Below are 18,878 nucleotides of genomic sequence, written 5' to 3'. Positions count from 1 at the left end.
AAAAGCTATTCTTTCTGTTTTTAAATATACAACTGTGTAGAAACCAATTTTCTTACACTGGTAGCAGCTGCTCTGCTTGTGTTCATAGCACAACCCTGGCTTAGTTTGTACTGAGATGTGCAGCGGACACAAGGTAAAACAACCAGAAACTCCATTAGGGTTGAGAGCAGATCATCTGCAGTGCTATTGTTGCTGTGGGCTAACCTCTTAACATTTTTGGAAGGATCATTTGAGGAAGGATGATCCTGTGGTTAAGACACCAGAATGGGACTGACATTAGTGATCAATTCTGGGCTCTGCCACACACTTCCTGTGTGACCGTAGGCAAGTCACTTAGGCCCCCAGGCTCAGAAATACTTAGGCAACCAATTCCAAGTAGGTGCTTAATTCCTTTGAGGATCTGGGCCTTTAGTCCATGTACCTGCATAATGGGGAAATATCCTTTTTTCTCTTTTGAAGAGCTTACAATGGGATTCTTGTGTCAGTTGGGACCTTTAGGTGGTACTGTAACAAAAATAAGCTATTTTTTTTTTTTTTAGCAAGACCACCTGGGGAGAAGAAAAATAAAATACCTTCCCTCCTTTTTTTTTTTTTTTTTTTTTTTTTTTATATAGACATAAGCTTATTTTCTGGAGAATGACTATGGGAAAGGGTGGAAGGATACAGGATAAAGGACTGAAGAGGAAGGGTAAGATGGTAAGGAAAACAGTAAGTGAAGATAATGGAAATTTGGAAAGAGATGGAGGAGGGGACAGTAATAAAGGGAGTAAAAGGAAATGCAATTGAATGGTCAAAACTATAAGGACAGAGGAATTAAAAAAAGATGAGATGCAGATAAAAGAGGACCTGAAGTGAACAAGGAGGTTGGGAGAAACCAGCAATGATGAAAGTTGGTTCCTTAGATAATAAACACTCTTGTTACATGCTATGATCTCTAAGCATTGTACACAAGTAAAAGTTCACAACACCCCAGTAGCTACCATGGCATTAATATCATTGTTGTTGTTGTTTTCCAGATATGTTAAGTGACTCCACCAGGATCATGCTGGGAATCAGTGGCAGAGCCAGCAATGAAATCCGGGGGTCCTGACTCTGCTAGCCAGGTTGCCTTCCTTGAAGTTTGCTAGCTGGTAAACTCTCCATACAGCATGAGGGGTTTCTGCTGATGAAGAATGTGATTGGAACAGCTAATTGGCTGATGAGGAAAGCCATGGGCGTTGGAGAATGAAGCACTGTTACCACTGAGTACAACAGACAACTACTTTAGAGATTTTAATTTGGTGAAAATAATATTCCAAAAGCTGAGCAAGGATTTGTTAGGCTGGGCTTTGTGCTACACAGTGAGGCAACCTAGAGGATTAAGATAATAGTTAAGAAGATAAATGCAAAGGATATGAGCAAAGGTTATTCACCTCCATTGATATCAGTCCCTTATTAGCAACATCACAGAATGCTAGATGACCTAATTCTTAACCTCATGTGCTTGACCTGCTGCTAAGCCAATTTAAAGCTTTATTATTCTTAGTTGATGAGATTTACAGTAACCTCTACAAATCTGTTTCTCTTTAATGTTAATTCGACCTCCCATTTTTATAATGTTCTTTGGAGCCATTAGCAGTAAGTGAGACTGATTATTCTGTTTAACGTTTTTCTGTACAAATTAGTTGTCCAGCTAACTCTCTTCCACGTAACATGGCTGAACCATCCTTTAGGTACTAAAAGCAGCATGTGGCTGGGGATATATTGTCCTGGTAAATTTGTCTCCTCCTGAGCATCTTGATATCTGTCTCCATGGGAACAGAATCCTAATTAATACTTATGCATAAGCTTACTGGGGCCTTTTCAATCTTACTCTTGCTTCTTTTAAGAAAAGGCAGTAGTGAGAGAATAGCACAAGTGAATTAACCCAAGAGAGAAGTCTTCTTCCTGCTTGACAGATAACTGCGATAATGCTGAGAAAAGTAAGTGATTCTCATGCTAGTTACACCGGGCTAGAATAAAAGATTTAAGGCATGTAGGTAAAGTATTAGAGAAGGTACTGGTAGCGTCTATCCAGAGAGGTTATTGGCTTGTGGTAACCAGATTAAAAGAAACATTGTAGTGGGCCTGGATAGCTCAGGGGAATTGGTAATGGGATACAAATAGTCTTTCACCTCACTGGTTCGAACATGGCTTAGGCTGAGAGTGAATGAACATTTGTCCTCTTTTGAAGGCTGTTAGGTTCCTATGAAAAGTGGAATTCAACTGAGATCAAGTCTACTGGATCAGGTATCCTTCCTCCCACACAAACCCAACCACTAATGGCTTTCTCATTTGGACAACCTAAGCACTAAATGCTCTTAAAAACACTTCAGTAATTGCCCTACCACAGCAGTATCGTAGCAATAGGATAATGACCGAAGTATTGTTCTATAAGAGTGGGCATGAAGAACCAAGTGCTGCTTACCCTTAAGTGATCTTGACAGGCAGCAGTGAGTGACATTTGCAGGGCCCTGAGCGGAACCTTGTATTGCCGCTTTTTTTGTCTCACCTAGCCTAGTGAAAGGCTATCAGTCTGAAACCTTTAACATGCACTAACAAACACTTCGGATTTGGAGAAATAAATAGAAGTGTCATTAAAGAAAATTATGTCTATAATGAAGACAGGCCTGGGTAAACCCTGGGTGAAAGTGCAGATGATCTATCCAACTACTGACAGTGCCCTTTCTGGCAAGTGCTTGGATGTTCTCTGTGTGATTAAGGATGAAAGGAACAGTTGATTCACCTGATTTTCATCCCTTGCTCTCTGCGGGGAAAAAACTGCTCTATAGCTATTTTTTTTTTGTTTAATTAAGCAGGACAGTCCCCTTCGTTTTTCTAATGATTCTCTTGGAAGAGAAACTTTACTCCGGATGTCTGTTCTGTATGTGTCCTCTAGTAGGTTTGAATCATGGTCTTTTCTGCCTCATTAGGTAGTTTGAACTGGAGCTGATTGGGAGTTTTCACACTAAATGTCTTTTGTCTGAAAATGCTGATTTGTCAAAACAAAGTGTTCACTAGAAAGGGTCTATTTTGATGAATCTCCTGATATTTAAAAAAAAGTTTCAAAATTGTCTTATTTTGACACTTTTGAAATGAAAAGTTTGTTTTGTGCAAAAAGATTCTTTGTTTCAAATTTTAGTGGTTTTTTTTCTACCAAAAAATCAATAGAAATTACTGACATGTTTTGGGTTTGGTGTTTTGGATTATTCGTTCATGAAAACTTAGATTTTTTTTTTTTTTTTTTTTTTTTTTACTTTGGTCCTGATTTGGGATGGAGTGTGGTTGGTTTTTTTTTTTTTTTTAACCTTGAAAATTTTCATGGAATGGGAAAACCATTTCCCACTTGGCTCCACTTCAGACAGCTGTGTGAACCCTTTAAATATGTATGTTTAAAGGATTCATGTGGCTCAAGTCTCATCTCACTCTTCTTATTTCAGGACAACTGGGTTACTTGAAGCCTTTCCAAAGAGGGACAGGTAGCTAAGTACCAGCAAGTAGGAGAAGAGATGAACTGTCCTCTTGTAGAGCTCTTCCCACCTCATCTCTCAACCAGATGTACCATGTTTCATATGGCTCCAACATATGTCTCCTCTTGATACCGTCTCTTCTTCAGAGGCTGGTGTGTGTGTGTGTGTGTGTGTGTGTGTGTGTGTGTTTCTTTCTGCTGACACTATTTTTAAAATACATATTGTATTCAGAAGGGGAAGATAACTAAAACTTCATACAGACAATTAGTGTGTGAATGGAATATGAAATAGAATGGATTAAGTCAGTGGTGCTGGAACAATTTTAGTATTGGGAGTGCTGAAAGCCATCTCCTTACCGCTGTCCGCGCTCCACGCCCCCCCTCTCCCCGGAGCTGAGGCTGGAAGCAGGGCTCTGTGTTTGGGAGTGGGGGGACCCGAACGGGGGTAAGGAGGGCCAAGGCTGTGGCCACAGCTAGGGGCGGGCATAGGGCCAAGAGCAGAGCCCTGGGCAGGGGCCGGCAGCTGGGACCCCACATGCAGGGCCAGGAGCAGGGCCCTGTGACCAGGAGTGGGGCCAGCAGCCAGGGAGCAGGGCCAGCAGCTGGGGCCCCAGGAGCAGAGCCCCAGGTGTGGGGCTGGGTGTGAGCTCTTCCATCAAGATGAATGGCTCCTTTACCATGTTCACTAGTTAGTCAGAATGCTTCATAATGCAGGGGTTCATGGTGATTGCTTTTAAAAACAAACCAAAAGAACTCTTGTCAAGTTGCTCCAATCGCTATTATTTGGGCAGCCACAAAAAGATTGGCTTCTTGTAAAGGCTACAATACAACACAAGTGGTAAGAGAAACCATAAAAAATAATTAAGATAATGTGCAACTAACAACAGCTAATCATTGAGCTCCATGGGACATAAGCACTTGCTTAACCTCAAGTGATACTTAAGTGCTTTGCTGACTAAGGGCCTGACCTACATGCTACAATAACAAATTCTAGTTCTACAATGTTTAAAAACAAACAAATCAAAATCCCACCAAACTGATGCTATTCTTAAGCATATAGTGCTCTATACCCATCATGCTTTATGATGAAAAAATATAATCATTCTAGAATTTCAACCAAGGCTGGGATAGCCACTTTCCAACATTTCTAGCTCCACAGTTTTCACTCATCACTCTTAGTACTTTCTTTTGCAAAAGTCATATCCACGTATATCAAAGAGTCTCTGCTTGGCAGTGAAGGAGAACTTGTGCAGGTAGGTTTTCTTCTAACCTGAAAAGAAAGCATTAAGATATATTACATAAACAGTAAGTGTGTGTGATCTGTTAAAGCTGCACAGGCAACTTATACACACAAGAGTTGACTTCTATTCTGACTTCTTAATTTGTCAGTGTTGCTTTATCACCTTTAGGGGTAAAGATAATGAGCTTCCTGTAACAAGTCCATTGCACCTGATTCTGCTCCCACTCAAGTTCATGGTAAAAATCTCCCATTGACATCCGGGTGCGCAGGATTGGAGTCAAAATTGTCCTCCGCCACACTGCTTTGCTTAAACAATCTATGTTCTTCAAATATAGCCTGTGAACAAACGTTCATGGAGATTTACCTATGTGAAAGTGTGCAGGAACAATAGCAACATGCAATTTTTGAGGAAGAGAGAAACATTAGACAACAGCTAAAACTTCAAATCAGGGTCACTCTTAATAACTAGTAACTCAAATATAGTTGAATTTTCTTCAAATTTTGCAAATTCCTTCTCTGTTTTCAGGATCAATATGGCAGTTTTCAGGTCAAGAACACATTTAAAGCCAAAGTTCTCAGAGTGCTAAAAGAGGCCTATAAAATGGAAGCTAGATGAAACTTTAATTATGGGGAAGCTGCTGCTTCTTTAAAACACAGACACAACTATAAGACCAAAATAAATAGATTGAATAAAACAATAACACAGTATGATCCTAATCATTGACACTGCTTGGGTGATTTGAAATGGTTGGTTTATCAGATAATTAGGAAGCAACAGTGCTGGAGAGACTAGCAGCTCATAAGACGAGGAGGGTCTTAGTGAGGATTTAAGTGATTCTACTGTAGTTAGTTATAACTTCACCAGTCACACACAACGTAGGATTTCTCTCCACCCATCCTCCCCCATCAGTGCTAGTTATTTTCTTCATATCTTTCCATCTGCCAGGGAAAATGCACTGCAGGTCTTTAAAATACCTTACACTAGATGAAAGACCAAAGGAAAAGCAGCCATTTGTAATAATATCTGATTCATTTCTTCAACCCCTTATGAGACTGATCAGGCCCTATAACACCCCATGCAAGACTTGACATCAGAAATGTTGATAGTCTGACAAAAATAAACAGATAATACCAAGTATTACTTTGAGCATAAAATAGAAGACACATGATCTTTCACAACCGGGGGCAATTGTCAGGTGGGAGTTTTTTCTTGTTTACATGTTGACATAGACTGTGTGTGATCCTTTATAGGCCATGGCATGACAGTGAGTCACACAGGAAATTAAACTACATATGTCTTTATGCGACAAGCCATTGCCCAAATTTAATTAGGTAGGATTACAAATCGATAATAGGCTTCATTAGCATAATGTTATTCCCATGAAAATATGTGGTAGGATTCTGAATTTAAATCATTTCTCCAAAGAACACACAGATTTCATTCATCAAAGCAACAGCAATTTTCACTTCAAGAAACATTCCTGATTTACATAATGATTCTCAACTCATGATGCAAGATTTATAAATCACATTGTCAATCTAAAAGATGCCCTCTATTCAAATTATGAAGCCTCTGTGACTAGGGACCCATTATTCTGAATGGAGAAGCCATAAAAACATCAGTACCTCTGACTTAAAATTGATCTATTAGGTAATAATGTTTCAAGTGGAACTTGGTACTCCATTTATCAAAAATGTATGTCTGTAGTTGGGTTTCACACTGGATATTAATGAAAGCCTGTATATTTCAATCATGATGTAGATCTTACAACCAATATGGACATAAAATGAAGTGGCTGAAGGAGAGGCGTCCAGGCTGTGAAGACTGTCTCCATCCAAATGTCCCAAAAGTCAGAGGTGCTTGGATCTGAGGCACAGGCCAATGTTGAGTAGTTTCCTTTTTTAATTCACTTCTGAGTGAAGCCAGTTTGCTGTTTGACACCTCCAGTATAAGTGGACAAGAACCCAGTCTCTTGGCCATCAGAATGTTCCACTATTATAATTCAGCATTTCCATTTTCACAGCAGCCTTAGAAAAGGTAGGCTTTTCACTTCTCATTCGTGGTTCCTCTGGACCATCAATCAGCTGCCTTACATTTTGGGTATAGATCAAAAGTAAAGGTTGAAAAATGAATTAATAAAATGCAGCAGAGTGGCATCAAAGGATTAGTAAGAGGTATAGGGAAGCTTGAGTGGGAAATCTCTTGGAAGAGAAGGGAGGAGGCAAGTCCCTGTTCCTTAGGGGGGCTGTGTGTGTGTGTTTCCACTTCAGTTTGTAAAGGGTGGCAAGGGGCAGTGTACTGTGAGAGAAGCAGAACCCTGATTGGGGTGGAGTTTCCCTGATTATGGGTCCTATAAAGACAGCTAAACAGTCAGCCAGTGGCACAGGAACCAGCAAACAGAACTGTAAACGGGGGAGTTTGTAAAGGAAGTTTGGGGAGGGGCATGTTTGGAGTCTTGGTTTTTCATTTTCCTTGACAGGAGGTTAGGCAGGAAGGCCATGATAGATAGTCAGCAGTGGTAGTGACCCAAGGAATGGAAGAAGCAATGAAGATGACTGGATGTGGAAGCTGTGGGCAGGGCCGGCTCCAGGTACCAGCCCAGCAAGCAGGTGCTTGGGGCGGCCAAAGGGAAGGGAGCGGCATGTCCAGCTCTTCGGCAGCAATTCGGCGGCGGGCCCTCACTCCCTTTCGGAGCAAAGGACCAGCCACAGAAGACTGAGTGGCGGCAAATCGCAATCATGGCTTTTTTTTTTTTTTTTTTTTTTTTTTTTTTTTTTTTGCTGCTGCTTGGGGGCAGCAAAAACCCTGGAGCTGGCCCTGGCTGTGGGTTGTTGTACATGTTTCTGGAGTGGGTACCTGAAAAGAGCTTTGTATGGAGTACCACCTGATCAAGCTGATGGAAGAAAAGATCTGAGGCTTGGAGACGCTGGTGGAAAGTATGGTTGAATTTTGAAGAGGATTCGAGCAGATGATGAGGGAAGGTGAGAGGAGCTGAAGGGAAAAGTCAAGACTGGTGGATGCAAGGTGGACTGAAGAACTCTAAGGGGAGACTGCTGGGTGAGGAAAGTGGCCAGTGGAAGCATGTGACTATGAGAACCAAGAAGAGGAAAAATAGAGCTCAGGAATAGCTTTGCTGAGTTGGAAAATGAAGAAGGGGCCCAGCAGGCAGTAACTGAAGGTGGGAGGGCCAGGAAAAAGAGAAGCTAGTCCTGTAAGAAGAGGGGAAGAGCCAATCGAGATATCCAGAGTTCAGAGCCCCAGAAGGATGCAGAATGCCTCACAGAAGATTGCAAGGGAGAATTAAAAAACAAGATGACTTGAAGCCAAAAGGAACAGAAGGAAGGCTGAGAATCACACCATCACCAAGAAAAGATAAGTCTACATTTTTGGTGACTCTCTACCAAGAACAGACAGGCCTGTCCCTAGAGCTGATCCAGAGAACAGAAGGGTGTGCTGTCTTCCGAGAGCTAAGATATGGGATGTGGACCCGAGGCTGAAGAGGATCCTAAAGACACTTAAGGAAATGGAGGCTCAGGTGATCTTCAGTGGGATTCTTCCCATCCCTAGAGGAGGAGAATGAAGGTATGATGATCAACAGATGGCTCAGGCAGTGGTGCTATAAGGAGGGATTTTGGATGTTTGACCACTGGGAGGCATTCATGGGGAGAGGACGTTTGTATGGAATGGACTCCACCTGCATAGGGAGGGAAATAGACTTCTGGAGTGGAGGTTGGCATAATTGATTAATAATAATATATGGAGATATACCTATCATAGAATTGACCCCAAAAGGTCATGGAGTCCAACCCCCTGGCTTCACTAGCAGGACCAAATACTGATTTTGCCCCAGCTCCCTAAGTGGCCCCCTCAAGGATTGAACTCACAACCCTGGGTTTAGCAGCTAATGCTCAAACCACTGAGCTATCCCTCCTCCCAGCTTTAAATTGGGAATTTGGAGGAGACAGTCAGGAGACACTCAGTAATCGCCACACCTGATTCTATCATTGAGTGGGAGAAAAATCAAATAAGAAAGATACAGCAATGGAGAAAGAAACAGCAGTGGGTAGGAGAATGGACAATAAGAGGAAAGTCAGGTAGGTAACACTGGCAGTAGAATGACTGTTCAGGGCTGCCGGGGGGGCAAGTGGGTCAATTTGCCCCGGGCCCCACAGGGGCCCCCATGAGAATATAGTATTCTACAGTATTGCAACTTTTTTTATGGAAGGCCCCCGAAATTGCTTTGCCCCAAGCCCCGTGAATCCTCTGGGTGGCCCTGATTCAGTCAGGAGGAATGTGGGCGAAGCCAAGCAGCAACAACTAAGATGTTTGTATGCCAATGCATGGTAACAAAATGGAGGCACTAGAACTACTGGTGCAGGAAGTGAAACCAGATATTACAGGGATAACAAACATGGTGGAATAATTGTCATGACTGGAGTATAGCTATTGAAGGATGTGTGCTGTTCAGGAAAGACAGAAATAAAGGCTAAGTGGTGTAGTAGCATTGTATATTAATGATGAGGTAGACTGTTAAAAAAAAAATTAGAAGTGTTGGATGGATAAAAGAGTCTGGGTCAAAATCAATTTGGGGAAGCAAGCTACTAGAGGTTCCCTTGGGGTAGTGCTTGGGGTATTCTACAGACCGCCAGAATCCGATTCAGATGCGGATAGAGACGTCTTTAATGTTTGTAATAAAATAACTAGTACTCAGAATTGTTTGAGTATGGAAGACTTTAATTTCACAGCTACAGATTGGAGGACAAGTGCTACTAATAATGGTAGGGCCCAGATTTTCTTGAATGTGATAGCTATCATATTTCTTCATTCCAATAATCACCGAACCAACAAAAGGTGATGCCATTTTAGATTTGGTATTTGTGAGTAGCGAGGACCTCCTAGAAGAACTGGTTGTAGGAGCAAACTTGGTTTGAGTGATCATGAGCTAATTCAGTTTAAATTAAACTAAATGGAAAGATAGATCTGCAACTTGGCTCCTTCATTTCAAAAGGGCAAACCTTAAAAAAAATTAAGGGAATTAGTTAGGGAAGTGGACTGGACTGAAGAACTCAAGGATCTAAATGTGGCGGAGGCTTGGAATTAGTTTCTGCAACTTTGACTTAAAGTATCCGAAGCCTGCATCCCAAGCAAGGGATAAAATACAACATGGTTTTACAAAAGGTAGATCATTCCTAATCTCCTTCTTTGAGAAGCTAACTGATTTTTGGCACAGGATGTGCAGTAAATCTAATCTACCTGGATTTCACTAAGGCATTTTAGACAGTTCCACATGGGATATTATTAGTTAAATTGGAGAAGATGGGGATTAATATGAGAATTGAAAGGTGGATAAGGAACTGATTAAAGGGGAGACTACAATGGGTCATACTGAAAGGTGAACTGTCAGGCTGGAGGGAGATTACTAGTGGAGATCCTCATAGATCGGTCTTCGGACCAATTTTATTTAACATTCTTATTAATGACCCTGGCACAAAAAGTGGGCATGCACTAATAAAATTGGTGGATGACACAAAGTTGGGAGGTATTGCCAATATGGAGGAGGACCAGAATATCCCACAAGAAGATCTGGATGACTTTGAAAATTGGAGTAATAGAATTGGGATGAAATTTAATAATGCAAAGTGCAAGGCTAATAATATCAATAATATCAATATCATGCACGTCGAGGCTAATATCAATTTTTGCTATAAATTGGTGACTTATCAGTCAGCAGAGACTGAGGAGGAGAAAGACCTGGGTGTATTGATTGATCACAAGATGACTGAGCCGCCAATGTGATGTGGCTGTGAAAAAAGCTAATGCAGTCCTAGGATGCATCAGGCAAGGTATTTCCAGTAGAGACGGAAGCGTTAGTGCCATTATATGAGGCACTGCTGAGACCGCATCTGGAATACTGTGTGCAATTCTGGTCTCCCATGTTTAAAATAGATTAATTCAAATTTGAACAGATGCAGAGAGAGGCTACTGACATGATCCACGGTATGCAAAACCTACCTTATGAGAGGAGACTCAAAGAGTTTGGCCTGTTTAGCCTAATTAAAAGAAGGCTGAGGAGAGAGATGATTGCTCTCTATAAATACATCAGAGGGATAAAAACTTAAATAACTCCTCTCCTTCCCTGGTAAAGTACCAGCGTGGATACAAGAACAAATGGCTATAAACTGGCCATCGACAAGTTTAGGCTTGAAATTACATGAAGGTTTCTAACAATCGGAGAAGTGAATTTCTGAAACAGCCTTCCCAGGGGAGCAGTGAGGGCAAAAAAACTAAGTGGCTTAAAGACTGAGCCAGAGGTTATGGGTCTATTACAGGAATGGGTGGGTGAGAGTCTGTGGCCTGCAATGTGCAGGAAGTCAGAGTAGATAATCATGATAGTCCCTTCTGGCCTTAAAGCCTAGAAGTCTATGCATCTCAGAATGAAATATAAAACACTAGCAGAAAATATAAAGAAAAGCGTATTATATAACTCTCGAGTCTCACTGTCCTGGAAGCTCCTTTGAGTGAGTAAATTCTGTGCATTAGGTAGTGAACAAGAATTCTGCACCACAGCCTGTACTTGGTTCATCTTGTTTGACACGTATAGTTTAATTTCACTAATTTCTCATGTACTTAGTGCATGTAAAAATGTTTAGTAATAAGACTTCATTATGGCAATGACTCTTAAATCTGTGAGGAATGGAGTAAGATGGCTGGGTTGTTGTGAGACTTAGGAGTTGAAGGAGTCCTGCAATTAGACTGGTAAGTTTCTCCTGCATAATGCAATATAGAGAGGCTCTACTTAGCTCCTACCCAACAACAAAGCCAATTTAAGGCTACACAGATTTGTAAATCATGTTCTGTACCCAAAAGCAGCTGAAACAAAACCCAAATACCCAGTGTATAATGTAAAACGCAAGCCTTACGACAGTATTCCTGCCAGCATGCCTTTCTGAAGACTTCCCTTGCACAAAGAGACTGCCTGATATTGATACCAAAAAGGGGTGGGTCAGGAAAGAATGGGTTCCAAGGCAGAATCTGTCTATAGCAGTTTGTTCTTAGTATTATCTATTATCATTTAGATCACACGATTAGGAGTACGTCTGTATATATAAGCAAAAGGCTGATTGATTAGCTATTTATTAAAAGTTCATTGTTTCTGTAGTTTATAATCATCCATAACATCGTCTAGAAGCATTTAGTGTGTTCTAGATGACTAGAAGCATATGACACTTTTGTCTGTAACATGCTTATAACATCTATCATTAATTAAAGCTTTATAAACAGTGCAACTGTTACTTGGATTGCAGTAGCAGCCATAATGTGCGAGGCACTTTCCAAACACAGAGGAAGAGACCGTCCTTGACCAAAAGTGCCTTTGATTGGAGGCTTTAAAATTGCTTTACACACACGAGTTTTCTCTGGTGGGGAAAGAGCAGAACTACCTTCTCTTGTTGCTGTCTTGCCAGAGGACAGAAACATCGTTTTTAATTTCTAGCTAGAGTTCAGAAGGGTGGACGACTACACTGTCTCTGTAAATCAGATCTGAGTTTGTTGTTAGTCCCTGTGCAGTTTAGACCAGAACTTTGATTTCTGGGATGATCATCAAAGCTGCAGCCTTTTCCCCTTCCTTCGTCTAGATCTTTTTGTTTTAGTAATTACAACTTTCCAAGCTGATCTGCAACTCAGTAGACACAAGGAATGGGGAAAATATTTCCAGTGTAATCTGGTATAAAAGACTAAAAATGTTACTATTTAATCTCCCAAATGTTGGCAGGTGCAGGGTGGGTTTTTCTTTTCTTTCTAATCAGATCTGGTAACTTTGGGAGTGACTGGTGGCACAGTAATAAACTTCAAAGAAAAAGTAATCTCCTAAAATGCTTTAAGATCCAAACAAAGAACAGTCAGACTGAAATAACGCAATGAGGGCAACAGCAGCCTGATCTAAAGAAAAAGGACCTGGAACTACAAGACTTGCAGCTTCTAATTCCTCATGGGAAACACTCCGATGTTGCAGTTCAAATAAACCCTCCAAAGTCTGGAAGGTTATTGCAATTTACTGGAGATGCTTGGATCTGGTTTTTTGACAAGAACATTTTCTTGTGGAATTTCTACTATTTCCTACTTCAACCTATTTGATATACCCCCTAGGAGAAGTTTTTGTTGTAGTATTATGCTGTTTCTTTCTGTTCTTATGTCCCAGACTTCCTGCGTGACCTTGGTCAAATCACTAAGGGTATCCCTACGCTGCAGCTGGAGGAGTGATTGCAGCACATGTAGACGTACCTGAGCTAGCTTTAATCTAGCTAGTTCAAGTTCTGAGAGCAGTGAAGCCGTGGTGGCTGTATGAGCTGTCTGAGCCCACCCAGGACCCTGGCGGTGGTGAATAGCCTGTGCTTTAGTCCATGTTGTCACAGCTTCACTGCTATTGGTATCCAAACTAGCTAGATTAAAACTAGCTCTGGTATGGCTACAGATGCTGCAGTCACACCTCTGGTTCAGTGGCTTTGGCCTCTCTGTGACTCCATTCCCAGCCTGTACAATGGGGATAATAGTACTTCCCTACCTTACAGCGGTGCTGTGAGGATAAATACATTGAGAGAGCCTCCATACTGCAGGACTGGGGGCCATGTAAATACATAAGATGTGTAGGTGGAGCTTCATATTTAGTTCCTTGCTGTATTGTAGGTTTTTCTCCTGTTGTGTTTACTTTGAGTTCAGGTTTGTACAACCTGCAAAAACTCAGTGGCATTCCCCCCAAATCCCTGCATTTCACCCTGGTTTTGGGCCCAAAACCATGAAAAGTCCCAGTGTGCTGCAGGATAGTTTGACCTGAAATGATAACTTGGTCCCTAGTTCTTTGGAAAGCTGATCCAAAATCAGTGGTTTGCTGTGAACGTGTTGCACAATTTTAATGCTTTTAAGAATGAAATTGTCTTTGGTAAACTAATAGAGTTCTTTCAAATCTCAAAAGGGGAAGATTCACGTGAAGAGTTGCCCATTCCCTGGTCCGGTCTGCACACCTAGATACCAGAATGGTGAGTGCATTAGACATGTCTGAATACATACTTCTTCCTGATGGCTACACTCCATGGCCTTGGACAAGTCAGTTATTTTGTAGTCCTGTCAAAACTGAGTACAAACAGGACCTCACTGTAAACAAAATGCTGCTATGTTAGTCTGGGAAATCTACTCATTAAAATGGTGTGCTTACCAGTACATAAATTATGGTAGTCATGATGATCACAAATGTATAGGCTGCCAGGGTCCCCAAGCATATGACAAATTTAGTTTCTGATGACTTGCAGGAATCTTGCAATGTATCTTCTATTCCTAAGCATAAAATATTACAATTTAAAATAAAACCTGGTTCTGAAGCATATACTCTCCCCTCAGGTTTCATTGAGCTTTTCACAAAAATGTAGGCTTTTGCCTTGTAGTTTAAAACAAACAAACAAACCAAAAAAAAAAAAAAAACCCCACACACTTCAAGAGAAATGTTTTGTTTTTGCAGAGTCAAAACACAGGGACTCCAAAAGGGCTTTTGGAAAACAAAATGTCAAGCCATTTGCAAGTTAGTATGCAAAAATGTTTCACTGTCTAAAAACAAGGCCTAGAAATTAGAAACCAGCTGGAAATATATGACTGTATTGGGACTCTAGTTTTAATCTTAAAAATCATGAACATTATTTTAATATTTAATGTCTGACACAGAAGGCCAATAGTTCATAGATTGTGGTTTTCCTAGTGTGACTTTAAGAGCATCTTGTTGTTCTATAGTCTATAATCTATATTTTATTGAAATGAATAACCATTTATAAATACACATTCAGCCCTGGATGGTATCAATAAATCTATGACTTTGTATGAAAGCATCATTTATCTGCTACAGCACATAGGTGTGGCATTTAAAAACGGGTTTTTTTTCAAAACACAAAGTTAGTGACTTAGGCTAAAGGAGAAACTTTTTAAGTGGAATACTGAGGATGTGATATTTACATAACAACACCCAATTTGTGCTAGGTACTTTAGTAGCAGTAAGGCTCTTCTATTCTGTAGGCTAGTCACTAGAGGGCAGTACTGTACCAAAACAGCAGAAATGCATGGTAGAGTGGGGAAACTTGTGAATTGCTGATGTCCCTGGCATACTGGGCCTGTGGATAAACCTAGAACTTCAGTCTCCAGAGCTGTTGTTGATGCAGCATTTTGCATTAGCATTAAAGTGTGGGTTTTTTGTTTTTGTTTTCAGACTATGGGAAAAAATGCCTATATCTAAGGATAAAGACTGCTCATTACATTTAGACTTAAGTATGGACAGTAGTTGCTATTTAAGAAGTCACCATTTGCCAACGAATATCATACAATGATACATGCTATATTTCTCATGCTACAGTTTCTCTCCGTAGAACATAACAGTCTGGTGTCCGTTGGCAATACTGGTATGTTAATAGCGACTGAAGTACGGTATTGTACCTTTAAGACTAACACAATTTAGTTGAAGATCAAGAAAAAGTTTCAAAATGAGGCTTAGCAAAATCCTACCACAGATGTAAGTTCCATTGCTACTTCCTTCTAGATATGGAGGTGGTATCAGGCGTGCCACTTTGCAGGTGTACAGACCAACATCCCGTGGTTGAAGATTCTTCACTTCTAAGAAGACTACGCCTTTTAGAAGATTGCCTGTGAGCTTGTATTTTCCATCATCCCTTGACAACAAAGCACTTTGGTTTAAAGGCAACCTCTTTGAAGACATGCTTATTTTCTTCATGGAATCATTAGAAAGCAGCAATTGTATATTCCAGTAGACTTCAATTTCAGCCTCTGATAGAAACTGGAAGTCAAATATACAATCAAGAAGTGCAGATGTGCCATATTTAATAGAGGCTACGGTGGGATATTGCATTACTGTGATATAGGCTGTGAAATAAAAGCACAAATCATCTATTAGTCCATGTTCCTTTCTTATCTCCTAGATCTTCAGCTACTGCTTCCAAATTAGTCCTAAATTTTCACACTTGCTTTAAGAGTTATCTGCCTCCAAATGTAATTAGGTACTAATCTGGTTGTTTGATGGATTAAAAATAGCCTTAATTAGAAGGCTGTGTGTTCTCTCAGGGGGCTGTTACATCAGCATTCCTGATTATATCACAGCAGGAGCACTGCTTTATCACTGTTTGCTTGCTTTAAGAAATCCCTCATCAGAAGGGGAGAGGATGTAAGAGGGTAATTAGAGATTAGTACAGCTCCTCTTCTGGAGAGAGGGATCTGGACTTTTCGTTCCTAATTCACACAGTTTTGTTGTTTTTCTTTTTAAAAATAATTTTTTTTGTTCAGGTTTCTCAAGCAAGTTTTTCATCTTTAAAAAATTGTCTTGTTAGGGAGGTGGGAACATACATGTTGTGTGAAAGCCCATGGCAGTGCCCAGTTGCTGTACTTCATCCAACACAGTCTGTTTCTGCAGCCCCAAAGCTGAGTAGTGCTTACACACACAAAAGTAATAATACCTGGCTCTTATATTGCGCTTTCCATCTAGAGATCTCAAAGCATTTACAGAGGAACTCAGTATTCTTATCCCCATTTTATAGATGGGGAAATTAAGACAGGGAGGTGAAGTGACTGGTCCAAGATCACCCAGCAGCAGAGCTGGGAATAGAACCTATGTCTCCTCCTCCTAGTCTGGTGCTCTACCGGTAAGGCCCCACTGTCTTCCCGATTGATGATGTTTGGGCAATACTGTTCATTGTGAGCAATCCTGCAGAGCTTGGCACTAATACTATGGAGGCGCACTTTACATGTGCAGCTACCACTGATGTAACAAGGGGATTGTTAAATGCTGGATATTTTCTGGTTAAATATTGGATCAGTTTGGACAACCGTGAGCCAAGGGAGCACTTTTGTGGAGAGAAGAGGATTGATGCTTCTTTCAGACCATAGAGTTCCTAAAATACTGGGGAAGCTGTTGTGATTCAAAACAATTCAGGGGCCTAGTTGTTTCCTCAAAAAGTTGTTAGCTTCATGCCTAATGTAATGTGCATGTCCTTACATAGATATTCAAATGTCCATAACTTGAGTTTCCAAAGCTTAACAAGGTTGGCTTTTCAAAAAGGGGCAAGTGATTTAGTAGCATGTTCCACTGAAAGTCAATGGGACTTGTGCTGCTAAATTACTCAAATGCTTTTTCAAAGGTTCAGTTCAGATTCAGCTTTTTTCACATGCTATTGCCAAAACTACCTAAAGTGCATCCATTTTTTTTTCTTATTTATTGAGGAAGTTTTAACAAGTTTACAAATCCTTGCCATGTACATATGAGAAACAAAACAATCATTAGAACTGTTATCTTCTGTTTAAAGAGACATTATACAGGAATCTAGTCATCGGATCTTTCTATTTAACAGGGTGTTGCCATATTACAGAATGAGCATCATTACAAGACCTATGTTGTTTCTAGTGATTTCATTAAACTTAGTGAAATCTCTCTATATATGCTAATCTCTATATTTAACAGACCAGGAGTCTCTATCAAATGTTAATATTAAAAAAAAAATAAAAAAGGGCAGGTGTGCTGGGGTGGAGATTAGGTGAATGTACTTTGAGTACTAGGGTGACCAGACAGCAAGTGTGAAAAATCGGCACGGGGTGGGAGGTAATAGGAGCCTATATAAGAAAAAGACCCCAAAATCATGACTGTCCCTATAAAATCGGGACATCTGGTCACCCTATTTGAGTAAAAGATAACCAAATATCTATCTGTCTTTCTCTTATTTTGCTGCATAGATCATTGGTGTGTTAATTTTTTTCATAACCACAACTTACATTTTTTGAACCATTGCTCAATGGTGATTGTTTTTATTTTTCCATTGAGACATGACCAGTTACCAAGCAGCCTCTAACAGATAAGAGAATAATTCCTCATTTCCTTTTGTGTGACCATTTCCACTAGGAAGCCCCAGGAGGTTTACCAAAGGATCATTTGATGATAAATATCCAACAAGTTGGTTACAGATTGCATCCCAATACACTCTGACTGAACATATCCACCTCCTATGCATAGAATCTCTTCTTCCACCATAATTTTGCCAACATTTATCCCCATTCAGTCTCTCTCTCTCTCTCTCTCTCTCTCTCTTTTTTTTTTTTAACCTGGCTGGTGTGAGGTACCACTGAAATAGTATCTTAAAGGAATTTTATTGTATTGTGCTTCAGACTGAAGTTGCTGGTCCTCTTTTCCAGATTAAATCCTATTTCTCTGGGGTAATTTTTCTAGACACATACTTTTCACAAAGTGTTATATAGGGATACTTTTCCTTTTTAAAAAAAAAAATCTGTCTGCAAAGATTGATATAAACTAGTGGTTTGTCTGGTTTTGTTTCCTAATTGACCAGACACCATCACTTCTATTAAAGTTAGCTTTCTGCATAAAACAGATTTTCTAGAAAGTTGAGGAACACAGTGCCTGACTTGAAAGTACTGGTACCAGGGGAGAGTGGTTCAGTTAAAATTAATTTTGATTGCTAAATAACTTGCCCAGCCATTCAGCAAAAGTGCCTAACTGTGAGTATTCCATGGAGTGGTTTGACATTTAAATCATAAAGCTCTTCCAAGTTGTTTGAGATTTAAATGCTCACATCTCTTATAGAATTGGTTGCCTATTTATTTTCTGGAAGAGTGACTTTTAAGCTTCTGACAAATTTATATCTAGCATTTCAGATTTGGCATAATTTACTCTAAATCCAGATGCTTTACCAAAATCTTAGATTTCTTTAGACCCTAATTTTAGGGAAATATTTGGTTTAGGTAAAAATTACATCTGCATATAATGCTATTTTCTGATGTGTTCCTGCAATTTTTATTCCTGTGATGGATCCATTGTTCCTTGTCCTCTGTGCAAAAGACTCCATAGCCAGTGCAAAAAGTAAAGGAGACAGTGAACACCCCTGCCTAGTCCCACTGTGTAATTCAAACAGAGGAGATTTAACCTCATTAACTTGCACCGCTGTTTTTGGGCTGGTGTAAAGAGCAGCTATCCATTTAAGGAAATTGGGGCCGAAGCCCATGTGGGACAGGACTTGAAACAGAAAGTTCCACTCTACTCTATCAAAGGCTTTCTCTGGCATTATGGATGATTCCAAGCACTCCCCAGATACTGTCTGATGTTT

At 40.3% G+C, this 18,878-nt stretch overlaps 1 protein-coding gene and 1 long non-coding RNA gene across 3 annotated transcripts in view; one reads left to right on the top strand and one right to left on the bottom strand.

Annotated features, from left to right (window-relative positions):
* Positions 1-18,878, top strand: part of LOC135982311 (uncharacterized) — a 65,747-nt gene that overhangs the window by 37,403 nt on the left and 9,466 nt on the right. The window contains exons 2-5 of one of the 2 annotated variants that reach the window (XR_010599586.1): positions 615-696; positions 1,017-1,403; positions 13,697-13,760; positions 15,299-15,437. This is a non-coding gene — a long non-coding RNA (uncharacterized LOC135982311). Of the gene's footprint in view, positions 1-614; positions 697-1,016; positions 1,404-13,696; positions 13,761-15,298; positions 15,438-18,878 lie in introns of those variants that run through there. The other variant, XR_010599585.1, reaches the window with a different exon arrangement.
* Positions 3,162-18,878, bottom strand: part of LOC135982309 (uncharacterized) — a 37,676-nt gene continuing 21,959 nt past the window's right edge. The window contains exons 2-4 of the mRNA XM_065588329.1: positions 15,265-15,639; positions 13,937-14,055; positions 3,162-4,757 (exon numbers count right to left, since the gene is read on the bottom strand). Coding sequence (XP_065444401.1) covers positions 4,650-4,757; positions 13,937-14,055; positions 15,265-15,639 — 602 coding nt within the window. The 3' untranslated portion in view covers positions 3,162-4,649. The remainder of the gene's footprint in view (positions 4,758-13,936; positions 14,056-15,264; positions 15,640-18,878) is intronic.

The sequence above is a fragment of the Chrysemys picta genome, chromosome 1, assembly GCF_011386835.1.
Source record: "Chrysemys picta bellii isolate R12L10 chromosome 1, ASM1138683v2, whole genome shotgun sequence".
Lineage (NCBI taxonomy): Eukaryota > Metazoa > Chordata > Testudines > Emydidae > Chrysemys > Chrysemys picta.
This window is presented reverse-complemented; position numbering and strand designations above follow the sequence as displayed.